Source organism: Streptopelia decaocto (genome assembly GCF_964273445.1).
Source record: "Streptopelia decaocto genome assembly, chromosome: 3".
Lineage (NCBI taxonomy): Eukaryota > Metazoa > Chordata > Aves > Columbiformes > Columbidae > Streptopelia > Streptopelia decaocto.
In genome coordinates, this window is record NC_138656.1 from 60,027,064 (window position 1) to 60,048,971 (window position 21,908).

The 21,908-nt window shown below is 42.7% G+C and overlaps 1 protein-coding gene across 3 annotated transcripts in view; it reads left to right on the top strand.

Moving 5' to 3' along the window:
* NHSL1 (NHS like 1) overlaps nt 1-21,696 on the top strand; it is a 104,347-nt gene extending 82,651 nt beyond the window's left edge. The window contains exons 5-8 of one of the 3 annotated variants that reach the window (XM_082048376.1): nt 1,192-1,323; nt 11,764-15,186; nt 15,738-15,867; nt 19,421-21,696. In XM_082048376.1, coding sequence (XP_081904502.1) covers nt 1,192-1,323; nt 11,764-15,186; nt 15,738-15,867; nt 19,421-20,144 — 4,409 coding nt within the window. In that variant the 3' untranslated portion in view covers nt 20,145-21,696. The remainder of the gene's footprint in view (nt 1-1,191; nt 1,324-11,763; nt 15,187-15,737; nt 15,868-19,420) is intronic. The other 2 variants (XM_082048377.1, XM_082048378.1) reach the window with 2 other exon arrangements.
* Nucleotides 21,697-21,908: the final 212 nt, after the last annotated feature.

The following is a 21,908-nucleotide window of genomic DNA, read 5'->3' on the forward strand; positions in this document are numbered from 1 at the left end:
GTCCACATGCTATACTTTAATATATGACTGTATCTTTACCTGTTACAGAGGTAATGAGGTTTTCTGTGCTATTTGCAGGACACACATCATACTGATGTGCAGTCAGCCAGGGATAATATTTATGATGTATTAGTTACTGTGCATTAATCACTTTTTAGAGGTAAATAATTTGGTCATCTATTTTCAAAAAAAAAAAGCGTACAAAGCAAAAAACTTACATGCATATCGAGTTTTAAATGGGATATTAAGCAGTGCTTTAAAATGCATTAACTTCTAAAAAGGCAACTTACTTGTGAGATATGGGGGGTAGTTGTTAGATTTTTAGAAGTGACAGAGAATTAACTCAGTTTTATCTTGCTGCTAGTAAAATGACCAAATTATAAACCTCTAAACAAAAGTGAATTCCTAAAGAAAAGTTGCTTAATGATAGTGGTGCTTCTGGGTCCCATTATGATACAGCACATGGTCATTATAAGGCTTTGTCTGGAAACATGCACTTACACATTTTTTTGGCTTTTGCTGTTGTATATTTTTATAATCATTTATAAAGTTTCCATTTTAAACAGCTTCCACTCTGAAATATTTATGAGACGACAAGATGAGTTTGATCTCTGCATGATCCATAGTACTTATTTGTATTCAAGTTAAAAGATCACCATCAGAAATGTGGTGCATTTGACAGGTTCAAAGCAACTTGAAATGAAAAAACTGTCTTGTGATTTAATGATGGAGCTGTGCAAAGATGTTGTAATAACTGTTGCCAATAGCAATGTCTGTTCCTGCATAAACCATTGTGATCTTTCATTTTCATGAACAGATTTGCTTTTTCTGCAGCTCATTACTTTAAAATAAAACAACAAAACCACCCAAGACAAACAAAAAGGGCCAAATTAAAGTAAGGATTCTCTTCACTTGTGGAATTAGAGCTGCTCTCACCAGATCTGAACTGGGCTTGGGAAGTCTAAAATTCCTTTTAAGACCTGCAGTACTGTGTAGTGGATATGTGTGTCTAAAGCCTTACTGTGACGATATGCAGTATCTTTCTTCAGTGCAAACTTTCATTGTAGGAACAAGCTAACATCATTTATTAATGCCTTTTTTTCCATTTCTACAACAAAACTAGTGGAAGAAAGTGCATGATGTCAGCGTGCTTGGAAGTAATGTTGCTTTGCTTGTTCTACCATGTATTAGGGGAGAATTTCGACCGCCAAGCCAGCATTCGGCGGTCTCTAATTTACACAGACACAGTGGTAAGACGGCCGAAGAAAGTCAAAAGGAGAAAGACTATTACAGGAATCCCTGACAACATACAAAAGGAGCTAGGTATGGCTCATCAGAACTGTATTCCATCCACTGTTCATTGTCACTGCTTGTCATTACTCGACTAATAACATTACCAGTGCTCATGAAACCAATACAGTCTGATAGCCTATTACAGTTCCAAATACGTGTGTGCCTCCTTGCCACCTTGTACATTGGGGAATTAGGACCTTTTTATCTGTTGGCTTCCACCTGTTGAAGGGAACAGGGTATTTGGAAAATGGTGTCCTGGTACAGTTCAATCCGCAGGGACACAAGGTTTCTGGTCTTTAATGCTTTCCTGGAGATTTGGTCTACGTCTGCTCCCCCAGGATGTTCACTGAAGCAAAACTGAAGTGGGCACACATTTTGGCTTGCAAATAATTACTCAGTGGAATAAAACAATTCATGGATACCTTCCCAAATCTGCCAAGAGTTGCATCAGCAGTGAAAAACCTGTATATTTTCCAGTTTAGTTTGAATCTGATTGGCAACCCCTTAAGTATCAGTGTTATTTGATTTGAAGTAATTTACATGAGCTCATCAGCTATTGCATATGCTGCAAAGGAAAAATGGATCCTTGGTCACATTTACACTACCTCAGGCTGTCCTCTTTCACAGTTAGTAGCACACGTGATATTCAAAGCTGTTGAAGCATGGCAAATTTTGGTAGACTTACCAGACACTTTTTGTAGAACTCTTTGATTTAAGTCTGGTCATTCTTACTTATTTTTTAAAAGGGATGTTTCAGTTTTTCCTGAACAATTATTTCACAGATAAAATTATGCTCCCCCTCTGTTTGTTTTGCAGTACAGGAAGAATGTCTTTTCACGTAGTCTAGCAGAACATAATTTTAGGTGATTTACATGTGGAATCATCTGATATATTGATGGCTTCAGTAAATTTGACTACCTTGCATTTACTACCTTCCTTTTTAAATTATGTTTTCAGTTCTTGGTTCTTTGTCTAGATTTTTCAGAAACAGAATCAAAAATATGTAGCTTGTCTGGATGGATGGGTTTGAAATGAGCTAGAGGGCCAGGTGTAGACAAAGCCAAGAAACGAACAAGTGCATGAAGAGCAGTTTGTGGGTGGAACTGTGCTCCTTCAGCATCTATAATGAAACAGTGCCCTGCCAAGGGGATCTTCTACCTCAAGAAAGATAATTCAATTGCCCTGACCCTGTTAGGACACCTAAAGTTAGGCAGCTTTAAATTTTGTTGCTTCTGGATCTCATGTAATGGTTTTATTTCGAACTGCAGCTTTGAGATTTGTCCAAAGCTGTCAGGTACCTTTATCTATCTTTTCTTGTGGGATGGATGCTGTTTTGTGCCTGCTGTAGGGAACTCCTTATAGTGAGGTTTCCTTCCTCCGTCTTCACTGTCCATAGTAGGCCATGCCACCTGGCAGGAGACTCTTTCCAGACCTGGAGTCCTCCTGGAGATCAAAATCTGAATTTGTTATTTGCTGAGCGAGAACAACACATTTGTCAGCTTTGCAATCAACTATAAACAAGCTTGAGAGTTAAATAGAATAAAATAGATTTGTTCTAGCCAAACAAAGATCAAAGCTGGAAACAAAGCTACATTAAAACTTAATATTGAGTTGTTCTTATCAAAAGATTCCCTTCTCCTGCTTTAGGTCTCTGAGGCTAATCCCTCAGATACCATGTTTACAACTGGTTTGAGGAACAGCGGGGACAGCCCTCATCCTCTCTCATCTGTTCAGGATGCATACCTTTTTAATTCCCTTCTTCCATTTTAAACTACATCTCTTTGCTCTGTCTAGAGCTGAGATGAAATGACTTCTGCTCCTTGTGCCGCTTCAATGCAAAACTGATACAGGACATCCTTTAAACTGGTCATTTTCAGGGCACTTCACTTAACAATGGTCTTGAGTCTAGACTGAGGGAGCTGGGTCTCTTTAGTTTGGAGAAGAGGAGACTGAGGGGTGACCTTATTAATGTTTACGAATATACAAAGGGTGAGTGTCATGAGGATGGAGGCAGGCTCTTCTCAGTGACAAACAATGGTAGGACAAGAGGTAATGGGTTTAAACTGGAACATAAGAGGTTCCACTTAAACTTGAGAAGAAACTTCTTCTCAGTGAGGGTAACAGAACAGTGGAACAGGCTGCCCGGGGGGTTGTGGAGTCTCCTACTCTGGAGACATTCAAAACCCGCCTGGACACGTTCCTGTGTAGCCTCATCTAGGTGTTCCTGCTCCGGCAGGGGGATTGGACTAGATGATCTTTCGAGGTCCCTTCCAATCCCTAACATTCTGTAATTCTATGATTCTGAAAATGATATGTATACCAAGGTCATAGTTTTTGACAGAGGGTATCTTTGATGTATGTAGGACTCACCTCAAGGGCACATAGTGGAGAAAACCAGAGCGAAACAGAACACTTTGTGCCACACTAGAATTTGTCACTTTTTGGGGTCCTGATGCTCTCTCAGGCACGTAGATTTTGAAACAGGTGACAACTGTACTTGGGTGGACGTGTGGAGAATGATTCCTGCTGGCAGCATTTCCAAAAGCTCAAGGTTATATTTGTGACCACTGCAGACATGTTTAATGCTTGAAAACATGAGCTGTAATTTACCTGGTGGAAAAAACTGAGAATGCAGTTGACATCTATCTTAAAAAGAAATCTTCAATCAATATCTTAAAAGAAGCTTGTGACTATTGCCAATCTGTTTGCTAAAGTTGACAGGTTTTATGGCCTTGATTTTGGTCTTTCATCTCTGTGCTCAGCACACTTCATGTTGCACTGCTTGAAGGTTTTCCTTGGCTCCTGTTTTAAGTTGCAGAAATTTCAGGGCTGGCAGTATATCTGCATTATATCTGTGAGAGCTCTCTCTGGCTGGTTCCTTGGCCCACAGCGGGCAGGCGTGTGGGGCTTCAGCCATCTGCCCTACGGTGGAAGTTGCCTGAGGAGCTTCATCTTGCTTCCGTGGTCGTTATATATCAGCCAGACAGCAAAATGTGAGCCAGGAAAGCTCTCCGATGGCAGCGTCCATCCTGTTAGCGTGTTGCTATCCATCACTAGAAACAAAGTGCGCTTGAAAAGAGAACAGTTATCGGTGTCTTCATCTTATAGGTGGGGAAGCCAGGCATGCCGCAGTGAAGTGACTTTGCCGGAGTCACCCACCAGGCCGCTGGCAAGGCTGGGAATAAATTAAGTCTCCCCCATCCTTGTTCAGTTCACTTTCTGCCTTTTCTCCTCTGTCACTCCCCAAATATTTCTGTAGACTATTTCTCTTACACTGTCCCAAAACAAACAACGAGTTGTTTTAAAACATTCCACAGTTCATTTGATCGGAACAAGGATCTGGACTAAACTCCAAATCAAGCAATTGCATTGTGCCTATTGACATTCTCCCTGTGGTTTCAGCTGAATAAATCTCTTTGTTTCTCCCCTAAAGCATTGCTGTGAATGGCTACAATATTTACACAAAGATTAAAATCCCTTGGTACATCAAAGTTGCTGTGCGCAGGCTAAATAACCAACACATACAGCAGATTCTTGTTACCTCTTGTTTATCCTTCAGAAGGAAGCAGAAACTTGAGAGAACCTCAAAGCTTCAACCAAGCTTGAACTATTTTCATTTCTTGCGAGAGAGCCTGGAAGAGCTTCTGCTGGGCCAAGCTGCTGGGGTTCTCCCCTGGCTTCTTTGGAACAAAAAGGACCAAACAGAAGAGAAGCCTGCACTGATTATTGGCCTGAGCTCAGCAGCCATGGTACCCTTGCAGAATTTAGCCAAACGTATTGAACGGAGTCGTTACCTGCACCAGTAAGCCTTGTGCAGAAAGTATCTTCGAATATTCTTACTTTTGAGTGTTATAATACTGCTGTGTTTTCACAGGTGTCTTCCCCCGATGTACCAGTCTCTCTGCATAGCCTGGAAACTTCTGCATAAAAAGTGCTGCTTAAATAAAATGTGATGGGATAGATGGGATTCTGAGACAGAATAAGAATATGAGATGCCTCCCAGTTTAGAGATTCCAGTTATTTTCTGAATAGCAGGAGCTTTTCAGTACTATCCAGCAGAGCAACACCAAAGTAAGAGGAGAAGGCAAAGCATTCCTCTCTCTGCCAAGCACAGCAGTGGAAAAATTAGATTTGCATACCTCTGAATTACTTTCACTGTCTTATAGAACATAAATATTATATATGTATTTAATGGAGCTAATGTCAGATCAAAACTGCAGAAAGGACAAGACAAGAAACTTTGAGATGATGTTTCCCTTCAAGTTTTTGTGCTCTCAGTTTCTCTGTTCTGTGTTGACATTATCCATCACTTCTAGCTTCAGATGGTGCCTTATGTGCAAACTGGTATTCTCCCCTCAGGCAAGACTGTGATTCCCAAACAGAAGTTTGGCAGAGGTGAGCAGCATTCTGGGAGAACCTGTTGCAGGCCTTGCTCGTGTCTTGGTTGTTGGTTACCTTCAGCTTCCTTCACACATTCCAGCTCTTCAGATGAAATAAAGGCAGCAAAATGCCTTCATGTTTCCATGGTTCCTTCTCTGTGTCAGTGCTCTAGGGTCTGGCTCAGACTAACTTTAATTTTGTGAGGGTACCAAATACCTGGTTGTGAGTGTTTCTCCAGAGCTCTGCACAGGTGCAGTCCAGGGCACTGATGGACAACTTCTGGTGACCTGAACTCCCTCCCTCTCTTGCAGGAGGAGCAAGTTCCAGAGTGGGGTATCGGTTCCACCACAGTTTATCTTTGAAGTAAACATATCTCAGCAAAGCAGGGGAGAGGAAAACATCTTCAGGTTTTCTACCTTTCAGTTTCTTCTTCTGCCAGGCATTTTGCTTTTCTTTAATGAAACAAAGTTTCTCTCCTCTTTTGGTTTTCAAAAAAAGTATTCAAATTTCATGCTTTGTATGTACTTTCCTTGAATTATTTCTTTTTTTTTTTTTTCCACCTTAAGGTGCAATTCAGGGTCTTTGTGGCTCTGTGATTCTTTTTCCCCTCCCATCTACCTTTTTTTTCTGTCTTTCTAACCAGAGAGTTCAGAGGGTCGGAATAACCTCAGATGCTTTTCTTCAGCTTATTTCTCTGCCTCCCATTTTCAGTAGCTCACAATGAGTTGTCACCTATAGGACCTCCTGTCGTTCATCAGGATAGATATGACTGACATCTGAATGGTCAGTCACTCATTTGCCTTCCTGTGGTACAGCTCAGACCCCCTGTTGCTACCAGCCAGTGTCTCAGGTATCATTTGAGACTGTTGAAGCTTCACCTTTGACATGCCTTAGAGGAGACCATTCCATCTCAGCAGCGTGGGTGCACATAAGTCCTTATGATATTTGGGAACTCAGCTGTTCTATTGAAGACTCCTCTTCATTGATATTCTTTTCCAATTAGTCCTTTGCACACTAGAAGTCATTCAGGTTACAGGTCCCACAGGTAAGAAGAGTCCCAGATATCCAGTGGTCCTAAAAAAATGCCACGCACATATCCAAGAATGAAAGATAGCAATGCCAGGAATATAATCTTAACCAGAGGCTGTTCAGTTAGCAAAATGAACAAAATCGAGAAAATTTAAATTCCCTCTGTTTTCATCAAAATTCTTCCTTGCAGGGTGGCAGTGATATACCCAAGGGTTTGTGATGTTTTTTAGCTGTCGGTCTGAGAAGTATTGCAGGATTCTCTGCTTCATTTTGTCCCCTCTGAGAGATTACAAATGCTTCATGGAGCACAGTGAAAATTCCTTAATATTGCCATAAGCTTGATGTACTTGTCCATTTCTTGTTGAGTGTCTGTTAAAAATAATTTGCTTTTTAAGTACTGGACTAAAATAGATGAAGAATCTCTGAGGTTTTTTGTAAGACTGTAAGTTGTGGTGCCTGCACAGTGACTTGGCCAGGTCACCAGGTTTGGATGAGGATTACTGGGCAGGGTGTGAGAAGATGAAAGCAACAAATCTTAGGAATGTGCCTGTGGCACAAGAGACAAGTGCTTGTAATAGAAATGATTAGTCAGAAGTGGTTTGGGAAGAGAGATTACTTCTATATACTAGTTGAAACAAGCATGTTCTTTGTGATATCAACATACTTTTTATCCTCTCAAATCCTCAGTTCTCTTTGCTCATGTCAGTGCAGGGGACCTTTCTGCTGATTCTCTGCAGCAAGTTGCCACCAGATCAGCCAGAGTCACAGTGAGACAAGGGGTCTTCTAGTAGCTAGGACCTGGCCCTAGGGATTACATGCAGGAACTTTCTTTTTTCCATCAAATTTGCAGTCAGTCTCAGTCCCTGTCGTCTCTAATGAGCAACACCAGTAACGACCAGAGTCAGGGAAAACTGGTGTAACCTGTATATGCCTGTCTTGGACAGAGTGTGTGGAGCTAAGATAGGCGTTTGAACCTCTTCTCTGTGCTTCCATGCAAGAGATGTTAAATATGTTGCGTGTTTCGCTTGTTCCAGATGGTAGGTGTTCTTTACTTGCTGCTGGCATCTACACTGGACGCATCAGGAAAGAGCATTTGCCCTGAGAGATATTTTCAGCATAGCAAGAAGTAGGGTAATAAAGAATGAAGAAGTGTACATTCAGGTCTCCTGTGGTGGACATAGCACTGGCCGCAGGGCTACTGGACACAGGATTATATAAAATGCGGACAAGATAATTATTAATTACTTTCAGCTGCATAGATCATACCACCAAATTGCAGCTGCCTCTGACTTCGTAACATTCAGCATCTGTAACCTGATGTCCAGTTCTGCAATAGTTTTTGCTGCTGTCTGCTCAGACATCACCCCTGCAACTAGATGGACTTGTGGATGGTATTCTTTAAAACTCTGTTTCAGTTCCAGAATTTTTGATGTTGCAGAAATATCTTGTAACTTCTGACTGTTACTTAATTAGAAGGTTTTTTGAGAGACAATAGGATTTTCTGTGTAATGGTCAACTAAAGGTCTGAGCTGTCCCTTAGAATTGGATTGCTCATCTTCCAGCTGCAGTACCAACAGAAGCAGTTAGATTTTAAGAATTGTTGAAAGCCCTTGCTTTTAGCATTACTCTGGAAGCGAGTGAGGGTTTTACAGTGTACCTGGAAATTGCAGACACAATATTCATCACTCCCTCCCTCTGAATTCCACCAAAATCTTAAAACCCTCAACATTTTAAGAGATTACCTGAATCCTAAATGTTCCTTTGGTTGTTTGTTTTTTTTTTTTTAACTATTTTCCATGCAGATTTCTGGTTTCCCTCTTCAGGAAACTGAACTGTCAAAAGAGCAATTGCTGTATTATAAAGGGCGAGTAAATCCTTATGGCCTTGCATGAGATTGTGCATACATGTAACGCCAAAAACAAAGCTGAAGTAATTTCAGAATATGCTGCATTTCTAGAAAAAAATATTTAAAACTTCAAAGTTGTATTCTTGTAATAGCAACAGCTGTAAAAAAGCCCTTCTCTGACCATATCCCATATAATGACTGAAAGATGTAGCCCTGTAATTTATATTCCTGAGACAGGGCTGTCTTACCCCCTGTGAACCCTGTATTTATTTGGGCTCTGCACTGTTCTAACTACCAGCGGCCTCATGCTGGTGCAAAGACCTGCCCTGATGGGCATCCCTGCAGTATTGAGGTTATAAAGGTTTACTGCTGTTCATAGAATCCTAGAATAGTTTGGTTTGGAAGGGACCTTCAACAGTCATCTAGTCCAACCCCCTGCAATGAGCAGCGACATCTTCAACTAGATGAGGTTGCTCAGAGCCCCGTCCAGCCTGGCCTGGAATGTGTCCAGGGATGGGGCATCTACCACCTCTCTGGGCAATCTGTGCCAGTGTTTCACCACCCTCATTGTAAAAAATTTCTTCCTCATGTCTAGCCTGAAGCTCCCCTCTTTTAGTTTAAAACCAATATCCCTTGTCATAACGCTCTTCTAAAACGTCTGTCCCCCACTTTCATATACGGTCCTTTTAAGTAGTGAAAGGCTGCAATAAAGTGTCCTGTAGAATCAACTTAAGCAGTTTCTGTGAGCAAAACAGGCTGAACCTTAAACTACATCTCTTCTAGTAACAAACACAGGGTTAGTACTGATGCTCAACAGCGTTGAGGGCAGTTATTGGTTCTGCCCTGGTGTTAACCTGCTGCTCCGGCACCGCCACGGCCTGGGCCAGCAGCCACCCGGGATCCGGCTGGGCAGGGCTGCCAGGGATGGGGCACAGGCTGCACCCCAAGGCATTTCAGTACAGCCACCCGTGCCAGAAAAGAGCTTGGCTTGGATTGACATAAGAAGGGTCCTTGGCCTCTCTCTTTTAGAAGCTTAGATATAGTGCCAGGGTTTAATTTTGTATTTCAGACATTTTAAAGCATCGCTGTGCATTTGCAATGAACAGGATGTCCCAGTGATGCATTCTGACACTCCTGGGTTTGGAAGGACGAAGGAGGAGGTTCACAAGTCCAGTGTTGTCCTGTTTTGCCGTCTGCCTTCCCTAGCAGTAACGTTTTAAACAGGCATAAACTGTCCGTGCGCATTACGCTGCTTGTGGAGTGCATTTAGCTTCCTTTGTGAAAACCAATGTATTGCATACTGAAATGAGGCGCTCTCAGCCACAGGTCAGTATGTGATGGTATTAGTTACTCACTGTAGTGCTGACAGCTTTACTCTCCACAAGCCCCATCCTCTGTCTTCTATGTGCTGGGGGTGTGTGTGTGTATTTCCAAGTGGTAGAAACATGAAAAATACCCCATCTCTTTCATTATTTATGTAACCTAGTCCACAGATTTTTATGACCGGCTTTTTTTAATTGGCTAACAGTTGCTATCAGTGATATCATGGTTCCAGAAACATTCATAATTTCTACTTTGATGTTTTTATCTCTCTTAACCCGATTCTATAGAAAAAGTACGCATGGAAAGCAAAATGAAATTATCTTTCTTACTGTACAGTTCTTAATAACTGTATACAGAATATGCAAATACTTCTCTTGGTTGGCTGCAGTAGTCCATCTGTTCTGACAGTATCTCATATTAGATTATCCAAGATGTTTGCCAGCATCCGAGTATCTTGCTTTTCTGCAAACCTCTACCAGAGGCAGAAAGAGGCTACGTTTTCATCAGAGCAAGAGAATCTACACAAAGCAAGCTAAATAGGCTTCAAGCTGCTAAAAGACTACTTATGTGCCTGGGGAAAAGAAGTAAACAATCTTTTTGTGTGTGCTGCTTTCACTGTAGCCTTTTCAGAGCTCTCTTTTCCTTATCCTAAATGCCTCTTTTGCCTGCCAAGAATAAGGATAATTAAATGTTCTTTAAGTGGTGTTTAAAGCTGCATGATAAGAATACCTATCCTCCTGATCCAGTTCCATATAGTAAATATGAACGGAGAACAGCCCTGTCAGGAATGCTACTTCATTGCTCCTGAGACTAGCTTTAAGGCGGAGACTTGAAATAACCAATTTTCCCCAGCAGCGACACATGCAGCATCCTTACGAGCGTCTCCAGCAGCACGCCCGCCTCTTGTGTCTGCTATTTATACAGTAACGCAACTGAACTGAAAAGCAACAGCCTTACGCAGGCTAATTTTAAAGCAGTGCTCTGGTTTGTGATTTTAAAAGGCAGCTACCAATAAAAACATAAATTTAAAAGAACCCCAGAGTCCTTTCTGCTGACCCAGTGATAACTATATTTTGAACTGTAACTGTTTTTTCTATTGTCCTCAACTTTTTTTTTAATATCAGTATATGATTACGTTCAGTTCTTTTTTATTTCCTGGTGGTCCTGAGGATGAGACAACCATGAGTATAAGCTGTTTCTTCTCCCCATTTCTTGGAGTTTTTCCTTTATGATAAATAGAAAGTAGTTGTAAGTAGTTTTCTTTGCAGTGCTGGGTAATGTCTATGTGTAAATGCTCTAATAGCATATGTATTATTTGTGGTAAAACAATGCATGTTTCATTGTGTTAGCCTCCCTTCAGATGAATTGCAAGACCTGGAGAGCTATCCGTGTCTCCTGAGATATTTTTTCTGAAGTGTAACGCTTTTAAAAAGCAGAAATGATTATTCACATTAGTCTCCAGATTTCCTTCCCCTTTTCTTTATTGCATGAGGCATTAGCATGGGAACACACTTCACGTATCTCAGGCTTTTGTCTGTTCCTGCTGCTTTGCCTACTGGAAGTCAAACGGTGCTACTTGGTTTCTGACATAACTGATTACTATGGAAATTATTACCATGTCATAAACAGAGGATTTCACGTGTCGAATGTGCAGCAGAAACGCAGACGATTCTGTAAGCAGGAGGTTCCTGGTAATAAAGAAAAAGGGAAGAGAAATGCAGAAAACACACAATGCCTGTGCAAAAATCCATTGTTGCAGATTCTTTTTCCAAAGGCGTAACCTTCAAGAGCATGGGGATCAAGCAGTTTGCTGGGTTTCTTTGTTTTTAAATGAGTAAGAAGATAAATGGGAATTTATGCTTCAAGGAATAATTCTTTTATTTTGACTCCAGCAGTTGGCCCTGGCCAAAGTGATTTCCGAGGGCATTCGATGTATGTCCCGGATCACTGTTCCACGCTAGGGAGACTGGACAGCTATCGTGGCGCTGCGCAGCGCTCTGAAACCAGGGACACCAGCTGCCAGACGGAGGACGTGAAAGTTGTGCCCCCTTCAATGAGAAGAATACGAGCGCAGAAGGGACAAGGCATCGCTGCCCAGATGTCTCAGTTCTCCAGCTCATCTGGAAACATGTCAGTGATGAGTGATTCTGCTGCAGTTATATTTCCTTCTCGCCAAAACAGCGACATGGGTTTTCACAGCTTGCCTCGGGCTGGCGCGAGAGTGTCTCTGCAGTCCCTAGAGCAGACACAGAGCATCTCGAGGCAGGCAGAAGACATCGCTGGCACTTTACCCCACCAGATAAGTAAATTGCAACTGGATGATAGTGTTGTGCATCTGAGGAATAATCCCACGACAGGGACCATGTCGAGGCCAAAGTCTCAAGAGGTGAGGAGTTATGATGGCGAAAAGTCCGCAAGCCCGGCATGCGTGGTCTCTCCTCATGCCACCTACTCAACCAGCATCATACCCAACGCAACACTGTCATCCTCCTCAGAAGTTATCGTTATTCACACTGCCCAGAGTGTTGGATCATTGGATAGCAAAATTACCAGCTCCACTGCCTACCCAAAGCCAAGAGACAATCCTGTTGCCAGCAGTGCAGTCAGTGGGAAAGAAGATCATCATTCATCGAGCGGTAACTGGAGCGAGAGCAGCTCCACACGTCACTCACAGACTTCAGATACCATCCCATCTAATACTGTCATGATGCTTTCTCTTGGTGACTCTGCCGTCTCTCTCAGCACTCCTGGAAACACAGAGGCTGGGGCTCAGAGCATGAGCTACAGCTGTAGGAACAATCTTGCTTTACCAAACCCTTCCCAGGACAGCGATGGTAGGAGTGAATCCAGCTGTTCGGGGGAGCGAGCACAAGCAGCAGTGAACAGCACGGACCACTGGCTGTACAAATCTGCAGAAAACAGTGAGACTCCCTCACACAAGGCGGTTTGTACCACACCAGACTGTGCCACTCCCGGTAGCAACCTGAGCAGCAGCAGCCTGGAGAGGACTTCAGTCAGAGATGATTCTACTTCTCTGTATTCTGTGGACCACGATGTTTATTACAGTTCCATGCATATGGACTCTGGACTGAAGTCAGACATGCCATGCAATAGTACTAATGGTTTTGGGAACCCCAGAGACAACGTGATAAATGTCTTTGAAGGAAAGGAGAAGAAACATCAGGATGACCAGTCAGGTCAAGGTGACAAATCCCTTGCAAGAAACATCTCTCTGAAAAAGGCAAAGAAGCCACCTTTGCCACCATCCAGAACAGACTCACTCAGAAGGGTGCCCAAGAAAAAAGCCCAGTCCAACGGACAGGTACTTGATGAAACCCTTATTGCCACCCTCCAGCATTCCCTGCAGCTGAATCTCAAGTGCAAAAATGGCAGCTCCCCTTCCCAGAGCCCCTGCAGCGATTATGAGGATCCCTGGGTGCTGCGCTCCCGCAGCCAAAGCTCTGTCAGTGCCAGCAGCAGCATGATGTCCACCACTGCTCCAAACCTCTACTCCATCTGCACGGTCACTCCCTCTCAGAGCGAAACAAGTAGCATCAAGTCGGAGTATGCTGACCAGTGGGGTTACTACAGTGACTATGCCGCGGTGGGAGATGACCAGGTAAAATCCCCAGTGACCCATTCTGCCAGTACATCATCTGCTCTCAGTGATTACAGCATCAGCCACTTCAGTGATGGCTCAAGGGCTTCTGCGCCACAAGTGCCCAGTGGACTGGCCAAACCAAAGAGCACTTCTCCGGAGAAGTCCCACCGGGTCACCTCGCCATCAAGTGGGTACTCCAGCCAGTCCAATACACCCACTGCGCTTACTCCAGTGCCTGTAGTTCTGAAACCTGCATCATCAGGAAATGGGAAATCCAAGCTGAAGCCTAAAGTGCCTGAAAGGAAATCTTCTCTCCTGTCTTCAGTCTCCATGTCATCATCCTCCACATCTCTTTCTTCAAATACATCTACTGAAGGGAGTGTAAGTGTGAAGAAATTGGAGCCCACCCTGAGCTCTCCTCCGGATTCTGGTTCACCTCCTCCACCACCTCCTCTTCCAACACCTCCTCCACAATGCCCTGGACTTTCTCCTCCCCCTCCTCCTCCTCCAGCAGAAGTCATGGATCTGTCACCATTGCCAGCCTCTCCTACATTTCCCCCTCCTCCATCAGAAGCCGATGTAAATTCTTGCTTTGCCCAGACTGTCCCATGGTTTCCGCAAGCAGCCTCCATGAGTTCGTTCTCCTCCCCTGTTCCTCCTCCTCCTGCTGTTCCCTTAGCTGTCCCACCACCAGCACCACCTCTTGATCCCAAACTAACAAAAGGTGCAACAATATACCCACAGTATTCTTTTAAGAAACGTAACCAGGAAGAGTCTTGCTACATTCCAGTGAAACAGCCGCTCAACAAGCAAGACGCATCGAGACCTGTGATGCCCTTAGTAACTACCAAAGCTTTGCAAATGGTGCAGCTGAGGTCTGTGAAAAAAGTGACAGAAGGTGAACCATCACCTGAATCTGCTTCTGAAACCATCTCTCAGGAAAACAGTACTGTGAATTCAGCATCACAGACTTCCCTAAAGCCATCTCTCTCGCTAAGACTCAGTAACAGCTCAGGTGAAGAGGAAATGAAAACTCAAGGCACTTCATTTAAAAATTCAGTTCAGACACTGGCTCGGGGTTCTCCGCTCATTCTCTCTGATAACATACCTGCACTTGACAGGGATCCAAAGCCTACAAGTGCTGTAGGTCTAAACAAGCCTTCCGAAGCTAATTCATTGGGGACAGCTGCTGAAGACACACCTGAGTCTTCAGTGCAGAGCGAAGACCTCCATTCTGGCATGTCACTTCAGGGGTCACCAGCATCTCCCAACAAGACTCAGGTTGTATTGCCAAGCAAGAAACCACCTCCTATTTCAAAGAAACCCAAACTGTTCCTCGTTGTACCACCTCCACAGTTAGATCTCAGAGTGGAAAAAACAGCTGAAGCGAGTGATACTGCCAGAAGCACATCAAGCCCAACTAAGAGAGACGCTGTGCTTGCACACTGTGAGGAGGCGAGAAATTGTCTTACAGATGGACTCAGTTCTAGCGAGATGGACTCTGGCAGCCTGGTTCCTGGGGGAGGAGCTGCCGGATTCACCTTCTCTGAGACAGTGGGAGCTAATGCCTTTGTGGTGCAGCCTGCTGCATCACCAGTTCAAGAAGAACCCAAGCAGGAGGAGCAGCCTGCTTTTGATGAAGGAAGCAGTTCAGGCAGCAGCCAAGACAGCGGCAGTAACGCTGACGGGCACCTATCTCAAGAGAACGAAAGTGGTGAGTCTCTTTTCTCTGACTGCTCTTCAGATGCAGCAGTAGCTATTTTAAAGAAGCTAGAGAGTGAGGGTAGCAATCCGAGCATTCAGGTGGGCTTCTGCAGAGAAAAGACCCTCTTGTGATAGTTAAAACTAAAAGCCTAAAGAAACTCACAGGGAACAGATTAATAATTTATGAGATTTCTTAGAATTCCTTTCTGACTTCCCATTATTGCAGACATGGAAAGATAATGATGCTTTGTTTGACTGTGCTGGGATTAAAACATACTATGAAAACACGGTTACCTTTGTTAATTTTGATTTTGCATTTTAGTGGAAACCATACAGATTTTCTCTCAGCATTGTTCCCTGCCTCTGTGTGTGTGCAAGCGCAGGCATTTCATGCACCACAGTTTCCTGAGCAAGTGGTGTTGAAATGACGATAGAGACAAGGGTGCACTCACTTGATCTCTCAGATGCTTTGCCTTAGTGGCAGCATGGGCTGGTTTCAGGATTATAAGCCTGTTAGGTTCCCATGCCAAACTGACAGTATTGTTCCTTCTCTCTGCATAGTGGAGGTGTTTGAATCGGACACAGCAAATAGTTCATTCCTGCCGAGCAATAGTTATGGGGAAGAGGCAGACGGAGTGGCAACACCAGCAAGACCAAGGACTACTGAGGATCTTTTTGCAGCCATTCACAGGTATGGCTGAAATTGCCCTTCCCATACTGTCGGGTCAGGTAGTTCTCTCAAAAATTAATTTAACATTGTTTTACTAAAACACCCAATTATAACAGTCATTGCTTTAACAGAAAGCACACATTTAGCAACTTTTTACTAAGGCTCTATATGAAAAAGATAAGGAAAAGAACTTATGCTTTATTGTTTAAAAAATATATTTAACCCGTTCTGAGCTAAAAGCTACCAGATTAAGTCAATGTAGATGATATTATAAATATCCTGCCCCTTAAAATATCAAGTTACGTCTAGTATTTATTGTACTGTTCTCAATCTGCCATATTAACTCTACTGTTGCTTTTTCTGTATATCTTTTTGTTTTCATTCTCGTTCTTCTCCATCTCTTTTTACTCTCTTCGCTGCTTATATGGTGCAGTTTGGGACAGAGGCTCAACGCTAATGCTTCATGGCAAGCGTGGCTGAAACTGGCAAGTAACACAACATGTCAGTCATATGGCAAAACATATGGCAAACGCTGGATTATAGTTTGCCATAATCCAGCCTGAGGTCGGGTGTTTTGTGTCAAACTGGTTCATGAATGAAATGTGCAATAATGGCTCTATTATTGACATTATTCATTTCCCTTAAAAACAAAATCATCCTGAATAGGCAACTAGATTTTTGTGCTGTTCATGTTAGGTTGTCAAAAAAACAAACAAAAAAAAAGAAACAAAAAACAAAAGCTTAAAACCACAGTATGAAACGTGTGCACCATTTAAACAGTACACACAGAAGACCATTACCACTCTCTGAACTACTGAGCTTGCTTTTAGACTAGAACCAATGTAGTGGTAGTGCCATCTCGTGGCTTTGTCTTTTCCTTCAAAATTCAGAGGGTCCTCATCTCTTAACTGGTCACAGAAAGTGCTTGACAGCATCCATATAGGTTTATCCAGGTGTTTAGTCAGTTTGCGCAGCTGTGCCTGAGTTCTGCATCAGGAGCACTAAGGGATGGGAAAACCTGTTGTGAGAATGTGGCTGGGAGACTGCAGCACTTGGAATCCAAATGCTATTTTTTCATTTTCGAAACTATTCTATTTCAGATGTTACAAAAATTACAAATATGTGATACTGACTTTTCGTAATTTATGGTTACCCTTAGGACTTGGCCTGTAGGAGCTCTTCTAAAAATGGTTGTTGCATTCATGTTGCATGATGCTCACTGGGACTGCGACAAATCTGTTTTTAGAATGAAATATTCTGGCCAGTTGCCTTTCTCTGTTATGTATGCAGATGGAGAGTGGATCTCTGTGTGTGTGCACCTACATGTAATTCAGGAGTTTATGGGGAAATGGACAATGGAACTGGATGTGACACATTAATAGTTAAAACTGCTTGACACATTTGTTATTAAGACCTTGCTTTTGCTGGCTTTAGACTTGAACCACTATCTTCCTTAGCTGTTAAATAATACAAAATGTTTTGTTTCCCATTCCCCCTCTCTCCCCTATTTCTAAAAGGTATTACTTCAGTGATTGGCGCCTTGAACATGGTTGCTTTGGAGTAAGACAATAAATTTAGTGGTATGTGCGTTAAAGGCAGGAGGAACAACCTTAAGTCACAGATTTGTTTGAATATGTACCCTGTCTCTGTCTGAAAAGCCACCAAAACCAAATTTGGTTCTTAAGTTTCTGCCATAATTCATACATGCTGAGAAAAGCTGGTTAGATGCTGACAGCAAACTGACTGCTCCACACCGCATTCGCAGTCCTACTGCATTACTTCAAGCCAGGATAGCTAAGTCTTTCTCTGCAGATCTTTGCAATTGAATTTTGCTTTCTGTTTATTTGGAATTTAATTTGGGTTTTGGCAGCAGTACAACCCCAGCATTGCAGATAGATACCCACAGGAAGCCAAAACACTAATGAAGGGAAGTCGTTTCGCTGTAACTAATGCGCACACGTGCTCACATACAGACTCACAGAGGATCCAAGCACCAGCTTTACTTGCTGCCTACGGTACTGACACACAGTTAAATCCAGACAAGGTTCTTACGTTTGCCACTACTGAAGCTGTCGTTTTATCCCTACGCCGTCTCTGATGTCCATTCACCCTCAGGCTGAATGGATGTTGGTATCACATTTGTCTTCCAGAAGGGCAGGTGGAGGCAGCAGCAGCTGAAGATGGCAGCTGTTACAGCTGCTGGGGAGGGGTGTCATAAGTGATATTTACATAAACTTCACCACTTAAGAGAGACAGAATCACTCCAAAGTCTTGGCAGAGTTTACGGCAGTGTCTGTTGCTGCCACCTACTCAGCTGACAGATCCTGCTGCTTTGTTTTCTGTTTGTTGCTTGTTTTTTTTATTATCAGTAGGCTACAATGCATAAAGACATTTGAGCTTGCCTTGGCAAAATCTCAAGGCCTTCAAGAAAGTACAGCTAAAGACCACATTAAGTAGAAACCTGTTTTACAAGGGGAGTGGTCTGTATTGAACACATGCGCGATAAAAATTAATATGGAATTACAGCATGATAATCTTGTATTTGTAACAAGTCTGCTGACTTGTTTTAAACTTTTGCCAAAGTAGCATATGTAAAATTAGCCTTTGTACAACCTTTTTGAAATAATTCTTGCTTAGCTGGCAAAGAAGCAAAACAGCTTTGCTACAGATACCAGGCGTGTAATACATTTCTTTCTTTAAGATTTCTGATAGTGTGAAAATGGGGCAATAGAAGTCCAGTTTCCACTTATTCCCAGTTCCCATGATTGTTTCTTAATTTCTTGTTGTTGTTGTTGTTGCTAGCCCTGCACTTTAAATTTAAAAATACGCCATGCTTTCCTTTGGAAAGATCACTTTCATGTCAGGAAGTTGGTCTCTCCTTCATTTAGTCAAAGAGTTGCAATAACAGAGCACCAACAGAACTGTGAATTTTGTGCATCTTAATAGAAACTGGAAAACTCAATTTTCACTATTCATTTAATGTTTGGATTGGGGAGGGGATTTTTTTTTTTTTCAAATCATTTCATCCAGAATGGTTACATGTGGCCCACATTACTTTGTCTTAACTTCAGCAGCAGTGCATTGCAATATACTTTTCTAAAGGCAAGTGCACTAAGCTACACTTCTAATTCTCCAGAGAGCATCAAATGAAACCAGAAACCCCAACATACTCTAGATGACATATTTTTAATCAAATCCCCAAACTAACAGACAGCACTTAATATAATCTTTATAATGCATTAGTATTAGCAGTTGAATACTGACTCCAGAAGACCTTATTCACTAAGTTCACTAAGGAGTTTTGGACATCAGTGTCGCCAGGTTTAGTGGTTTCATTGTTCCAGATTCACAGAAAAAGAACAATAAACTTAGCTTATACCTCCAATACCTGCATTAGAGCCTGTACAGTTTTGATGGTGTTCTTACTCATGCTTTAGATTTAGATTACTTTTCATTTATCCTTCTCTGTGCTTTAGCTTAATGCATTGTCATCCCCATAAGCTGAGTTCAATTAGGAGAGGTTAAAAGTTTCATTTTTTCCCTTGGTCCTTTTTTTTTTTCCCCTCAAACTCAGATCCAAAAGGAAAGTCCTTGGCCGTAAAGATTCTGAAGACGACCGTACCCGCAACCATTCTCCGTCGCCCCCCGTAACTCCCACCGGTGCTTCCCCAACCTTAGCTACCCTCAAACAAGCCGGATCCATTCAGAGAAGCGTTCGCAAGAGCAGCACCAGCAACGACAACTTCAAAGCCCTGCTGCTGAAGAAAGGCAGCCGCGGCGACACCAGTTCCCGCATGTCCGCTGCAGAGATGTTGAAGAACACGGACCCGCGGTTCCACCGGCCAAAGACAGATGGCTCCCCTGACCTTCCCGACAGCCCGGCCAGCTGCTCGCCCAGCAAGAGCAAGCGGGCCCAGGAAGAGTGGGCCAAGAGCGAGGGCCTGATGCCCAGGAGCATGTCCTTCTCTGGCACTCGCTATGGCCGGTCACGAACGCCCCCCTCTGCTGCCAGCAGCAAGTACAATGTCCGCAACCGCATCCAGAGCAGCCCCATGACCGTCATTAGCGAAGGAGATGGGGAAGCGGTGGAACAGTCCGAGGGCAGGGTCCGAAGGACTTCGGAAGAGCAACAAGAGGGGCAGCTTGACATGTTTAACAGTGATGAAATGGACGTGAATGACTTTCCATATGCTGAGGAGGCAGGCTGCAGGGAGACCTCGGATCCAACCCGTGTAGACTTAATGACTCAACCAGGTATTTCAAGGAAGTATCTAGGCCCTTCAGCTGAAGAAAGTTAAAAGGCAGTGACAAAAGGCATTGGAGATTAGTCTAGAAAATGACAGAGGACTAGATTCCAGAAGAAAGCCCAGACCAGGACAAGTTTACTTTGCTGAGCATTTATTCCATGAACTGCATGTGTGTCTTTAAATGCTAAAGCAATGATAGTTCTGCATGGTTGGGGTTGGGGTGGGGAGGACTTGCTTTGAATGAGGGGTCTGTGGCTTAAAGGAAGTTAACAGTTGCATTTTTTTGTGTAAAGCCTTAGAAGTCTTCTTGTGGGGGGGAGTTTTCTCAGAGCCTGTAGGGGTGTGAAGCTTTTCTTTTTTTCTTGAGACTGCAATTGTGCAAGCAAAATTGAGGAATAAGCCTGAGAAAGAGGAACAGGAAGGCTCCTGTGGTACAAACTTCAAAAGCAATGTGGTGATGCTGTGTTGTAGTGCATTGGTTAAGAAGAGAGAGGCTGAGTGAGGCACAATCACCTCTGAGAAGGTGGTAGGGTTGGTCCTGGGGTTACATGGCTCATTACTGGGGTGTGCCCCAGGGTTTGAAGAAGCGTGTCCTGCTAAAACAATTTGGTCACCAGGTAATGAATTGGTCCAAGGTACTTTTTTTTTATTTTCCTGAGGGAAAATGAAATACGTAATTGCCATGGAAAAGGGAGCTGAGTTCTATAACACACTATTAGCTGCTATGCAGCTACACACGTATGCTTGGTGGAACACTCCTTTCCAAGTGAATTGCTTCCTTGAGTATCCCCTTAGCGAACCGGAACAACCGGATGTGTGCAGAGGATGCGAGCAGACAGCGGAAGAGTGGGACAGGAACGAAGCAGAGTACTGCCGGAGTTTGGAAGGGTTAACGTTTCTGACTTGGAAAGCAAAATTTGACTTTGGGAACTTGCACTACAGAGCTGTAGGTAGAGCCTGACTTTCAAAATTGAAACTTGGGAATTGTGTTTTGCCAGAAGTCTTTCTTCCATTTGTCAAAATGGGAAGATGATTACTTTTCATCACTTGAAATACAGATACTTGCTAACTTTTGGTTACCAAAGAATAAGTTACAGTTACTTTCCTTTTTGATTTGCCTGCAGTATTTCTCTTCTTTTTTAACCTTAATAATTTAGTGAGGTTCATTTTTATTGTATATTTTACAGATAATAAAAACATTTAACGGTTTTCCAATTGTAAAGAAGACCATTAATTAAAACTGAAATATTGGCTGGAGTTTTTGGTTCTTAGTAGGAATGAAGCTTTTAATTTTTAAGAAGAATTTTGCATCATTTGATGGCGTGCGCAGTTTTTGTATTGTTTGTAAATATTGAAAGTTGTTAAAATATCTTTTGATCTCCCTACCGTAGGATTTACACATTTTTAGATTGCTTTTAAGAAGAAAAAGCACTCTTTGTAGATTATTTATTTTAGAGAAATATGCTTGTAATCTCTTTCTTCAATCCTTTATTTGTTAGTAATGTAAATTTCAGGGGCCTTTGTTTAACTCTTCCTGTCACAGGAGGGGAATAGTGATGAAAATGCTGTGACTTTGCTTCAATAAAGAAAAAGGCTGCCAGTTGCCATATTGTCTTTTGAGTTGATTAAAATCTCCTTCAAAAGATGTGTCCTGCAGCATATGGCAACCCACGGAATGCCATAAACCATGCATCCAGCTACTAACCTCCAGTTTTCATTAAAAATGTACTAATTCACTTCAGAAACAACTAAAGGGTACTTACATATCCATCCCACTTTGTCATCTCAATTGCTGAGACTAAACAAAATTGAAAT